The sequence below is a fragment of the Harpegnathos saltator genome, unplaced genomic scaffold (assembly GCF_003227715.2).
Source record: "Harpegnathos saltator strain DR-91 unplaced genomic scaffold, Hsal_v8.6 scaffold45, whole genome shotgun sequence".
NCBI lineage: Eukaryota > Metazoa > Arthropoda > Insecta > Hymenoptera > Formicidae > Harpegnathos > Harpegnathos saltator.
Genome location: NW_020230261.1, coordinates 1,619,351 through 1,631,728, shown reverse-complemented (window position 1 = coordinate 1,631,728; position 12,378 = coordinate 1,619,351). Strand labels below are relative to the sequence as shown.

Genomic DNA, 12,378 nt, shown 5'->3' with positions numbered 1-12,378 from the left:
TCTGTAACATAAGCTAACAATATATATTTTATGTACTCATATATTATATAAATCAACATTTTATGTACATATGTATCAAATGTTAACAGTATAAATCAAACTTGATCTTTATTCAAGCAGAAAAAATAATTTATAAAAAGGTACAAAATGCGTGTATATAGGAAAAGACGCGATTTCATATTTCAAATATATTTATCAATTTTTCTTGAAATCTTAAACAGTTGTGCCTTGTATATATTTTTCCAAAGTAGTGGTTTTAAATACGAATTGAAATATTTGAATATGATACTGTTGTGTATAGTTTTGCTTTCAAACATTAATTGCAAATAAATAAGATAACGTTCAACAGTTTAACTTTATAAATTTTGATGGCATATGACTAATAGATGTCTAGTCTCATCATTTATATATACTTTATAATATAAAATAAAACTATTACATAATAGATTTTTCTTTATCACTTTCCCGGATTCAGAATTGTTAAATATATAAAATATATTATTTATATGTGCACACATATATATATAACTTTCAATATATTACAAATGCTCGACTTTCTTCAGTTACATGCAAATTAATAGAAAACTATTTCCTCCATCAAGTATTTGATTAAATTTATATTACACACAATCAATAAATTATGTAATATAACATCTATACGAATATATATACAAGCAATTCAGAAAAGTTGTGATCAGCTATAATAATATATCTAATTTGCTGAAAAAAGTTGAAGTTGCAAATTACAAGAAGATTTGCAAATCAAAAAGAACGGTCCTTCTTGATCAGGCATATATGTTGAAGGAATAATATGATATGTTCCTGCTGGTACATCTTCGAGTTCTAAATATACAAAGCCAGATCTGCAAACAGAGATAAAAATAAATTACAGAGTTGTCACAAAACTTTCTCTATGTAGAAAAAATTTTTAGATATGAAATAATCTAAGTACAAAATAGAAACCTGAATGGTCCCGAGCTTTTTGTTTTAAATGCAGTAGCTGCATTTGCATCATTCAATACAACAGTGTTAATGTCAAAACCTATTTGGTATTGTTTAGGTCCTTTCAAAATAATTAATAGATAGTTGTTATTATGGGGGCTTTCGAATACTACTTGGTATCGCGGATTTCTCATATATGTGGGATGATTGCCACATCCTCCTGCTGTGGCACCTTTCCATTGGCCCGTAACCTGTAAGAACATAAAATCACATTAATATATAAATGTTGAAAATTTTATGAAACATGCGCATGATCTAGACAGAGTTTTGAAAACTTAAAAAAGTTCGCATATAAATGGTATACCTCTTGTTCATATTCATAGAATTGTGGTATTTTCTGCAATGAAAATTGACACGTGCCATATGCGCGAAGTGTATAATAGATTGTATTAGTTTTTTCATATTGAGATATGACTAGAGTATACTTGGAATCGCTATGCTCTCCCAATTTAATCTTGCATAAGTAGTGCGGACTGTTTATTCTCACACCATCAATGTACGGTGGTGGATCATCTGAAGAATTTTTTACGATATACAATCTACTTTAACGGGCGGTGGTTAAAAATGAATAACATAATATTGAATAAAACAGATTGATGTATACTTACGTGGATAATAGACTCTTTTCCCATTATTGCGATATATCAAAACTGTAATGTATTCTTGATTCTGTCGAAAGTCAGCTATATCTGTAATATGCCTCGTAAGAAGTACCCAGATAGCACCACTTCTTTTTCCTTCTACCTCTAATGAGAACTGCGGATTATCACCGATATTATATGCATCCTTAACAGGACCGATACCAGCTTTCCACATTCTGTAAGAATAATTATTTCAAACGTTATTATATATGTTATACGACAAAGCAATAATCTATAATATATGATTATATATAATTAAAGAAGAAAATATTACATACTGATGTATACAATAAGTATGACTAAACAATCCTGGATTCCAGTTTAGATAAAACACATAAAAAAATCGACAAATACTATCGTAATCGATCCAAAAAACACCATTGTCAAATTCAGAAGCAGACTCTGGATCATAATTTAATGCTTCCTTTAAATCCTGAGTCCAATGTCTCATATCGAGCTCGGAATAATTGCCTCTCCATCGCAAATGAGACCATGGATTTTTTAATTGTAATAATCTTTCTCCCTATACATATACACACACATACATATTACTTAAAAAGAGAGAATATAAATTCTTGCTTTTGTCTGTTATTAGAAATCATCTGAAATGACTATTAAAAGTGGATACATTTTTTTATTTCGCTTACATTAATTTTTCTCACATCATGGACGGCATAAGCATGATTTGGTACAAGACCTGTGCGGTCTGCATCTGCATCTGATAACTCTCCTGTGGCTACAGTGACTAGCACGTCACCTTTATGAAGCCGTAATAATAATGTATCAAATAGATTATCCTTATTAAAATCCACGTCATTTGGTCTTATTGCCCATCTCTCAGGAATCCAGCCAGTTAAGGCATGTAAATCTATATTCTGTAAAAACAAACGTACATATAAAAATACTAATGAGAAGAATCATAGAATTTACAATACAGAGCATTTTAACGCTATAAAGAAACTTGTGCTCACACTATTCGATCCAGGAAAATCATAACCACCCATTACTTTCATATAAGCCTTCTCAAGTAAAGAAATCCAAAGCTCCCCGCGATTGCTAGAGTAGGAACAAAGTAATTGGTTGTATCGGCTTACAGGCAAACGGTCATCTATTATTACTTTGCGTGGAACACCATTGATGTGTAGTTTCACCATGTATTTTCCTGATATTATATGTTTATCATTTCTAATATATAATAAATAAATATGCATATTTTTTTATATTTACGTGCAGGACACATTCTAATCGGATAAATAATCGTTTAATACATTTCAGTTATATAGTTTTTGTGTGAGGAAAGATGAAGCCATCAAGTTCAAACATTTAAGATGTATCCATGTAAAAAGCAAAACGCAAATGAGAATACGCTAATTAGGGAAAGTGTTTGTACAAAATGTTCTCCAACAAGAACCTCCTCCATATAGTTTAATGCGAGCATTTACTGAGTGTAATATATAGAATGTTTTGTAAGCAATTTAAAGCAAATAAACTGATTAGTTACCAAATGGATTATATATGGGCTCCTTTTGTTTATTCTTGGGATAAATAATAGATGTTATAAGTCTTCGTCCGAATTTCTTCTCGTATTGAGCACTCACAGCAAGTGAAGCAACAAAGGAACAGTCAGAAATTACCTGAAAATAATAAGATCATCATTCATCGCATATATATATATATATATATATTGCATATTGCTCAAAATATATTTTACAAACCGTTTGTTTTATGCTGTAGTAGTCTACATGGTGACCAATGACTATTTTTGGTTCAGAATACAATTCTTCTGGTCGACACCATCTATCAAAGTCAAGTTTTTGTTTTGGCGCTAACACTAATAATCCATCTTTATCAGTAAAAGGAATAGCATATCTAAACTTTTCAGCAAGATCAATATTCATGAATGGTACAAATTCATTGTCATTTATGTGAGAACTATGGAACAATACTCTTTTTTCTTCTTCAGTATAGTTACTAGTTCCTCCAGTAACTTTAAGATGAGCACTGCTTCCACGATGAAGTTGAGGCTTATTAACATTTCTTGCTAAAATTTAATCGAATATGTGCATAAATATATCACAGTTTTGTTTCCCTTTCTTTATACCTACCAATTGGGGCAGCTGAGGCATTTACCGATGACATAATATCTGGAAAATTAGTTTCTGGTACAGGTGGTAGTTTAGCAAGACTTGTAATAACACTATCATCTTCAACAGGACTTTTGATTCCCTTCAAAGATTCTGCTCGTTCAACAGCAACTCTAACTAGATCTGTCAATTTTGCCTTTATTTCAACATCACTAGTTTTCTGTAATAGATTATATAAATTGAACAATCAACTGAACAAACATATGTTAATTATCTAACAGAAGGAACTACACATACTGTACTAAGACCAAGTTCAGCAGCATCTGTATATAATTTTACTGCAATATCTTTTAAACCCGCTTCGTCTGCATCTAATGCTTGGCTTATGAGAAATTTACATCTTTGTAATTCATGACATGATGGTTCTGTTTTATGACTACGCTGTTCCTCCTTATTAACTGAAAGTTTCAGAACTTTCTATTAGGTATTACATGTATGATACATATTATGCGTTATTATGTTAACTTACCGAGATGTTGTATAAATGATATCCTTTCGCGATAGTCTGAAAGCTTCTGCTCATATATATCGTCTAATTGTAACCTAGTAAGAACTTTTACAGCGATATTATAATAATACAAAGCTTGTTTATATTGATTATTTTTGTCAAATTGTACAGCTCTACGAGCAGCAGTTAGTGCGTCTTCTAATGTTTCCGCCATATCAACAATTTGGGGAATAATAAGATAATTATAAAATATATAAATTTTATATCTAATTCACGAAGCATTAATTGCTTCACTGTCTCAAATTTCCTGCTGCCATTTTATGGCTATTGTATTTGTCACTATCTGTCACTTTCATTACTTCCGGAATCTCCGCTATAAGCCGCCACCGTTCCTACATGAAAATCCACCCACGTAGTATGACTTAACGACAAGTGAGCCATACTTTTTTAAATAGTAAAACTCAGCGAGTGTCATCAGCGCCTGCCTCTAATCAAACGGACTTAGCGAGAGGTACAAAGTTGTCATCTGAATTAGGACCAAATTATTTTGATTTTCTTATTAAAATTAGGCGGAAAAACGAGCAAACAATGCGAAACACCGACATCGATGCTTTTCGTATAATTTATCGAGCGAATATAGAAACCAAGAACCGATGTAAGTTATTCAATTCTTGTATATGACGCCTTTTAGGTTAATGATTTCACTCGAAACTAGTTGACAACTTCGTTATGCCGGCTTTATATCTTCTGTTAAGAATAAGATCTCGTTGCAGATACTAGTAGATGTGTAGCACACCTATAATTGTGAAGATTACGAATAAAAAAAGAAAAACAAAAGTCATGATAAAAGAAATTTCCAAATTCTGTGAAGAAAGATCTTATTACTTCTTATAAAGAAATTGAACACTGATTTCATTGACATCTGTTTTTATTTTTTATAAAATACATTTATGTCAAACTTGGCAAAACATTAATTCTAAATAAAATCTATATTTAAAGTTATTAACTGTATTATAGGAAATAGGAAGTAGAAAATTTGAATAGAGCATATGACAAAAATAAGGATGAATAAAGAAATGCCGTTGAGCTTGGAATGGATGCCACAGAGCACATACATGCACAATTCCTTGGATCATCTGTTGCCAGGAGATCGAAATCAGCATGATTTTGTATATATAAAGCAAGAGACAGAGACAGAGTTTCTTCAAAATACATTGAATACACAATCTGTACAAAATATTGTATGTCTGCATGAAGTCTCGTCTAAAGAGAATAAGGAAGCTAAGGAACAAAATAACTGTTCAAATGTGTCAGTAACAGTAAGTATCCAATCTTTAATTTTACTTTATTCATAATATTAATCTTTTCTTAATATTTATACTTAGAAAAAGAAATTCATTTAGAAAGTTTATTAAATTAAATTTATTGTAAGAATAAATCCATGCATTTGCTTTCAGCATACTGAAGCAGACTGTCTGAATGAATCTCCTAAAAAATTGGCTGAAATTCCTGACAAGTTATACAATAAAGGCCGCGTTGATGTAGTACAAATGCCGATGGATTCAACGACTGACTATAAGGCATATTTTTTTATTTACGAAGATCAGCAGTCCAAGTTTGTTGTACTAAAAGCTCTGCACGACAATACGGCCAAAGAGGTCGCGACGAAACTGTTAGACGTATGGGCGATCTTAGGGGCACCACGAGTGCTACAGAGCGGCAATGGACGTAAGTTTGCTGAAGAAGTTGTATATGAGCTACGCACGTTATGGAACGATTTCCTCATATTGCACGGGGACGTGCCTAAGTGTGAAGTTAGCTGCAGGGATTTTAAGAGCTCGCTCGAAGCCTGGATGAGAGAAAATCCGACTAGGACGTGGCGCGAAGGGTTAAACTTCGTACAGATCCTTCACAATACAACATATCGTTGTAAGAACGGCAAAATTCCCTGCGAGTTGTTCGGACGAAACGCGCGCGATTACTTTTATGACGTCGGCACGAAGATAGGCGCGGAGAGTCTGTGGTCGGAGGAAGAATGGATTGAACATTCGTTGAGTGGAAGAAACGAAGATGCGGTCGCACCGACAGAAGACGTGCAGACAGCGACATCGACAGAGAACGCGCACCGACAGAACATATCAAACGATGCCAATGTACATATATCGGTAAGAAGAAAAAATGATAAATATTACACACGCGTTATTATTTGAAATAATGTTACCGAATATATATTTCTGATCAACTATTCCAATTCTAAATATTTCAGTATGATGGAGAAAACGAGAACACACAAAGCGCACCGAGTCAAAATGAATTATCGAGGAATAACGATTTAGACTATCTCAACCTCATCCATGTGAAGAACGAAGTTCTCGCGAACAGTACGCAAATAACGTATTCAACACAAGCCGACGAAACAATCGAATCGAAAGACGAATTGAAAATCGAGGACGCTCAATCTCTGAAATGCAAATACTGTCAAAAGCAATATATGAAACTGGGTCATTTAAAGAATCATATGAGGATTCACAAAGCGGGACGGGTGTTTAGATGCAAGCTGTGCAGTAAAACATTCAGCATAGCGAGACTGTACACTAAGCACATGAAGCAGTCGCACGGGCAAGATAAGTTATCTGAAGAGGAGGAGAAGAACTGTGGCGTCCGTAGGAGCACCAGGAGCAACGTCAACGTCAGCACGAAAACCGCACGCGACGAAGAAGAGAAAGAAGCTCAAGCGTCGCGCGAAATATCCGCTCTCGATACAACGAATGAACGCGACGTGTCATTGTTGGACGCTGGGGATTCTTGCGGCAAGCCCAAGAACTCGAGCCCGAGTAGTCGAAAGAAGTTGTCCGCGGACAGCCGTGTGTCCAAGATACAGTGTACCCTGCAGTGCACATACTGCAAGCAGCAATTCAGTTTCCGAAGCGTGCTAGAGAGGCACATGCGATCGCACACGAACGAACGGCCGTACATATGCGAGGTGTGCAACAAGAGCTTCAAACAGCTGGGCCACTTAAGCCAACACTCGCTCACGCACCACGACTACCGTTCGTTCCAGTGCATGGTGTGCGGCGTCAAGTTCGAATCCTTGGAGACACTGAAGCAACACACGCACTCGCACCGTGACGACGCAACCACGCCGAAGATTCGCGATGTGTACCGTCTGTTTGAGTGCGACAGCTGCAAGAAGGTGTTCACCACGAAGAGCGTACTGGAGCGGCACATATTCACGCACACGCAGGAGCGTCAGTTCGACTGCAAGGTGTGCGGTAAACGTTTCAAGCAGGCCGGCCACGTGAAGTCGCACATGCTAGTGCACACGGGTGAGCGTCGCTTCCAATGCACCATATGCTCCAAGCGCTTCAGCCTGTCGAACTCGCTGAAGAAGCACATGTACGTGCACAACGGCGAGAAGCCGTACCAGTGCGACGTGTGTGGCGCGCGCTTTCTGGAGAAGCGCAATCTCAACGGTCATCTGTTGACGCACACCAACGAGCGGCCGTATTGCTGCAAGATCTGCGGCAAGCGATATACCTTGGCGGACACCCTGCGCCGACACGTGAGCGCCGCGCACGAGGACGGGCGGACGTATCAGTGCGAGATCTGCGCAAAAATGTTCAAGCAGTTGGCGCATTTGTCAGTGCACAAGAAGGTGCACAACGACGAGCGGCCGTTCCAATGCCACCTGTGCGAGAAGAACTTCAAGCACAAGAACGTGCTGAAGTCGCACTTGGCGATACACGCGAATGTCCGGCCGTTTGAGTGCGACGTCTGCAAGGCCACGTTCGTGCGGAAGACGAATCTCCAGACGCATATCTCGTCCGCGCACATGAACGAGCGCCCGTACGCCTGCACCATCTGCGGCAAGCGCTTCAAGCAGATCAGCCACCTGAACGGCCACGTGGTCGTGCACAGCAACCTGATGCCATACAAATGCGACTACTGCGACCGACGCTGCAATCGGCTGGACAACCTGAAGAAGCACATGCGTCTACATACGAAGAACAAAGAGTAAAGATAAGCGCGAAGACGGTGTCGGCTTTGCTTGACGCGGAGCTGAATCTCTTATCTCTTGGAGATGTACCTTATCTAGGGATACTCGATGTCTCTCTTGAATAAGCGCGTCGCACGCAATGGTCGGATTACAAGCTCGACGTGTTGATCTCTCACGCAAGATAAGAAAAGGTTGCCAAGAGGGTCGTGTAATATTGTACATAATACTTCTCCTTCTTCTGATGTTATTGCTTCCGGGTTGAACCCAGGTTCTTATGAAAGACTATTTGTTATATAATTATTGTCGTGATTTTTTATATGTTAAATTAAGTTTCTATACTTTGCGCTTTACTTCCTCCAGAGGAAGTAACAAATTGAATTTCGAATACGAATTAAATTTTATGCATATGTAGACTGTGGAACATCCTGTCTGAACATGTGTGACACAAGATGTTCCGACATCTTTAAAGGAAACTTATAGAACTCCGTACTGAAAACGGGATAGACTGTTTTTATACACTGCGTGTACTTAAAGCAGACAGATATTTAATAGAATGTTGCATATTACGTAATGCAATAATGAACTGCATCTTTTCTAAATAGGTATGTAATGTATCGAAATTGTCCTGTCTTTAAAACGGATATTTTAAAGAAAGGACTAAACGGCTAAACTAAGAAACAGTATTTCGTCGCAATATTTAATTTAATACTCATTGCTCAATAAGTCACTTCAACGATGATCAAAGCTTTCGAATACATTTTGACGACATCACAAGGCTTTGTGAACTCCCAAGTACATCTGTAAACTTTATCGCTAAAGTATGTCGGAAAAAACATGCACAATAAAAGTAATAAAAAGGCAGTTTTGATATTTTTTATTGTTCGCATTATCGAAGCTATCTCCGATAAACTCGATCTTGGTGCGTGTTATTAAAATCTCATTCCTGAATAACATATTCAAAAGCTTTTACGTGTCGCTCATTTTAATTAATATTAAAAGGTTATTAATAAAAGAAATTTGAACAACGGAGATATCTTCGACAATGCGAACATTTGCTACAGTTTCTTTTTACAAACACCGTGCGTTGACTATATTTCGACTTTTGAACACGAGCGCGAAGTGACCGGCAGGTACAATTTCACGGTTGCGACGTCACCGTTGACCGTTGACCTCGGCCGGTCGTTATCAAATGCCTATAGTTATCGCGGAACTGCGCAGCACTCAAAATGTGCATACACCGTGCAAATACACGATAGTTGCGCGTGCAACGCAACGCGGTTCGCATCGGCAAAATAATGGGGTACAAAAAGGGGTTAGGGTTCGGCACATTTTTCACCTTGGTGATCGTGCTCGTGGCGATATACTATCGTAATACGGACGACGTGCTGCAGAAGCGTCTGTTGGCCTTGCTGCACGGTCTCGAGAAGCTTGAAAACAAGTACGTGATCACCAGAAGACCGCAAGTCGCGATAGGTTATGGTGTTTGTACTGACGTGTTCATCGACGCGAAACATCTGCTGAAGTACTCGGACGAGATCGGCCGACCCGAGCATTTCGACGAGATCAACACCGAGCTTGAATTGTTAAAGAGCTTCGCCTATTACTTTCGCCATGGTGCCGCTGCCGAGTAAGTTCTGGATGTTAATTAACTCCAGACATTATTTATACAAGACATAAAAATCTGCATAAAGTATATCTTTTTGCTTGATGATCATATTCCATATTTGTTAAAGCGTGTTAATTATTCAAGGTATCTAAGTGTTTTACTCTGCGTTTCTATTTTTGCATTGTTCACGAAACACCGGAAATTCCGTTACAGACGTTACATGGCGAATAGAACTCTATTCGACGAGTTGGTGTTAAAGGCACGTTCCTTTCCTTCGTCTTACTCGACAATCGGTGGGAATGCAGCGGTTATGGCAATGCGATTCGCGAAAGAGGGCTGTGACGTGACGCTTGCGGCTAAGCTGACCAATTCCCTGCATCAGATGATCCCACAGATAATCAAAGTCGTAGGTGGTGAGGTAAAGCGTGACGATATTCATCTCATCATGGAATATAAGCATGGCGAAATCTGGGGTCCTTATTTCAGTGCAAGAGCGAACAGGTACTGGACAGACAAGAAATATTTCTCTTGTACATAATCATGTAAAATAAAAAATCAAGGCCCATAACTTTATGCTTTTTCCTTAGGTATATCATTCACAATGATGTAAATAATCCAATGATCAGTTCACTTCAAGCCTTCAATGAAGTTCTGTCGACCTACGACCCTGATTTATTAGTAGTCAGTGGCCTCCAAATGATGGACAACTATCCGTTTCGAGAAGGTAAACTTCTCTCTTCATCGCTAAACGCGTCCTCTTGATTCTGCGTTAAAGCAAGGATGTTTGAATTATGTTTTGGCAGACAAGCGCAAGAGTATATTGATGAACGTGAAGCATCAGATGATGGAACGGTCGAGTACTACAAGAATTCACTTCGAAATGGCCTCATTCGCCGAGGACAAGCTGTTGTTCGAGCTGTGCGATTTGGTAGTTCCATTTGCCGACAGTTTGGGTATGAACGAGCAAGAAATAGCAAACTTGTACAACACCATGTATTACGGCAACATCTCGCTGGTTGCCAACTCGACTCCACGTGTCGCCACGGTGTTGGATCAGATGAGGACATTGTTCAAACTCATACGTTTGAGAAGCAAGTCGATCAAGGATGCCAGAGAGCTCACAAGAATTCATGTGCACACATTGGCGTACCAAGCTATATTCACTGTCAAAGATTCTATTTGGAAAAATACAATGGCTGCTGCGGCCAAGGCATCGCTCACCGCGCACAGACACGTGTGTGCAACGAGTAACGTTAGTGTCATTTGGACTTGGAATATATAAAGAGTGATGGTTTATGAAAGGGATTTGTAGATTGCTAACGTAGCTTGCTAATTATGGGAATTTTTGTAGTCTCTGACAGTTAAATTTACTGCTTACAATTTCCAACATTTGAGAAATCCAAAATTACCACTGTCTTCAAACGAAATGTCAAGAACTATCAATTTGTTTCACGTTATACAGGTCGACGTGAAGAAAGCGACGTTGATCATGGACGACAGCTTTTCCACATCCATCGTTGATGGCACGAGAATAGCGCTGAACATCGACAAGCCGGTGTCTTGTTGGGACGAAGTACTGAAGGTAGAACAGGAGAACATTCATATTCAGGTGTGCGTAGCGCCTGTGTTGGTTTGCACGCAAGCTAGTCAGACAGCGGGCGGCGGTGACAATATCTCTAGCGCAGGTCTAGTACTTCAGATCTGAAGCACGAACCTATCGCCGATCACGACAAGATTGCCATATACATCGACGTTATCGCGAATTGTCATCTCTCTCGCTATCGTGTACACGTAGATGAAAGAGACTTTTTAAGCAGGCCTCTTCTTTGCGTTAGCAGCACGCGTGGATCGTATGAATGATCGATACGCATTCCTCACGGTTTTCGCATTCCATTCTACTAAAATAGGAACTGAACTGTTATATATTTGCTCTGAAGTTATCACATCGTTTATAGAGTTTAAGTAGTATGAAGTATTTTTCTTCATTACCGGTATGCAATTGTACGCATTTAAAATTAACGAACACTCTGCCTATTACGTGTCATGATAACGATTTGGTACTAATCGATATCCACGAATATCACTCTCACATTGACGTAGACTGATTAACTGTGAACAAAGTTCATTCCGGTACTGTAGTACGGTAGTGTGACTACTGTGTAAGCTGCTAATCGCGCAGCGCTGTAGTAGTTTAAACGATTTTGTGAAACCACAAAATGACCCCGGAAAATTGCGAGAAACTGTTCTCAAGCGCCCGAGGACTTGAGTGTAATAGCAATAACTCCGATGATTTCGAAGCAACAGAGATTAAATAGGTACTACATACGTCGACCTCGACAAAACAGTAAGAGATGTGATATTATTTTAAGAAACCGATCGAAAGATATCCAAAGCGAAGAGTAATGAGACAGAGTGATTCCTTAGAAAAAGAATATTTTAATTGGAGGGTGAACGTCATCTGCAACTTTCTTCGAGCGCACGACATTACATTCCAATGTTCGAGCGACTACCACATGATTCTTCACGTACGAAAGTCGCAA

The 12,378-nt window shown here is 38.3% G+C and overlaps 3 protein-coding genes across 3 annotated transcripts; 2 read left to right on the top strand and 1 right to left on the bottom strand.

The window, feature by feature from the left end:
• Window positions 1-650: 650 nt before the first annotated feature.
• Window positions 651-4,554, bottom strand: LOC105183906 (calpain-7). Its single transcript, XM_011142333.3, has 12 exons — window positions 4,257-4,554; window positions 4,025-4,185; window positions 3,749-3,947; window positions 3,359-3,684; window positions 3,145-3,277; window positions 2,615-2,805; window positions 2,291-2,518; window positions 1,922-2,166; window positions 1,611-1,819; window positions 1,307-1,515; window positions 964-1,193; window positions 651-863 (listed from the first exon to the last, which is right to left on the bottom strand). Exons 1-12 carry the CDS (start codon window positions 4,447-4,449, stop codon window positions 713-715), a joined length of 2,475 nt encoding a protein of 824 aa, XP_011140635.1. The 5' UTR covers window positions 4,450-4,554; the 3' UTR covers window positions 651-712.
• A 142-nt stretch (window positions 4,555-4,696) lies between these two features.
• Window positions 4,697-9,114, top strand: LOC105183904 (zinc finger protein 493). The gene is made up of 4 exons (XM_011142332.3): window positions 4,697-4,890; window positions 5,253-5,554; window positions 5,693-6,400; window positions 6,502-9,114. The coding sequence occupies exons 2-4, from the start codon at window positions 5,285-5,287 to the stop codon at window positions 8,251-8,253; spliced, it is 2,730 nt and encodes a 909-aa protein (XP_011140634.1). The 5' UTR covers window positions 4,697-4,890; window positions 5,253-5,284; the 3' UTR covers window positions 8,254-9,114.
• A 255-nt stretch (window positions 9,115-9,369) lies between these two features.
• On the top strand, window positions 9,370-12,024 carry LOC105183903 (ADP-dependent glucokinase). The gene is made up of 5 exons (XM_011142331.3): window positions 9,370-9,859; window positions 10,052-10,339; window positions 10,426-10,562; window positions 10,642-11,090; window positions 11,301-12,024. The coding sequence occupies exons 1-5, from the start codon at window positions 9,528-9,530 to the stop codon at window positions 11,541-11,543; spliced, it is 1,449 nt and encodes a 482-aa protein (XP_011140633.1). The 5' UTR covers window positions 9,370-9,527; the 3' UTR covers window positions 11,544-12,024.
• The last annotated feature ends 354 nt before the right edge of the window (window positions 12,025-12,378 follow it).

Bases quoted from the DNA above. Each gene is read 5' to 3' on its own strand.
- LOC105183906 (XM_011142333.3), bottom strand. From the start codon at position 4,449: ATGGCGGAAACATTAGAAGACGCACTAACTGCTGCTCGTAGAGCTGTA. The intron at 3,278-3,358 runs GTTTGTAAAATA...TATTATTTTCAG, and splicing joins ACTACAGCATAAAACAAACG to GTAATTTCTGACTGTTCCTT. The intron at 2,167-2,290 runs GTAAGCGAAATA...GTATATGTATAG, and splicing joins ATGATGTGAGAAAAATTAAT to GGAGAAAGATTATTACAATT.
- LOC105183904 (XM_011142332.3), top strand. From the start codon at position 5,285: ATGACAAAAATAAGGATGAATAAAGAAATGCCGTTGAGCTTGGAATGG. The intron at 5,555-5,692 runs GTAAGTATCCAA...ATTTGCTTTCAG, and splicing joins GTTCAAATGTGTCAGTAACA to CATACTGAAGCAGACTGTCT. The intron at 6,401-6,501 runs GTAAGAAGAAAA...TAAATATTTCAG, and splicing joins ATGCCAATGTACATATATCG to TATGATGGAGAAAACGAGAA.
- LOC105183903 (XM_011142331.3), top strand. From the start codon at position 9,528: ATGGGGTACAAAAAGGGGTTAGGGTTCGGCACATTTTTCACCTTGGTG. The intron at 9,860-10,051 runs GTAAGTTCTGGA...ATTCCGTTACAG, and splicing joins CGCCATGGTGCCGCTGCCGA to ACGTTACATGGCGAATAGAA. The intron at 10,563-10,641 runs GTAAACTTCTCT...ATGTTTTGGCAG, and splicing joins CAACTATCCGTTTCGAGAAG to ACAAGCGCAAGAGTATATTG.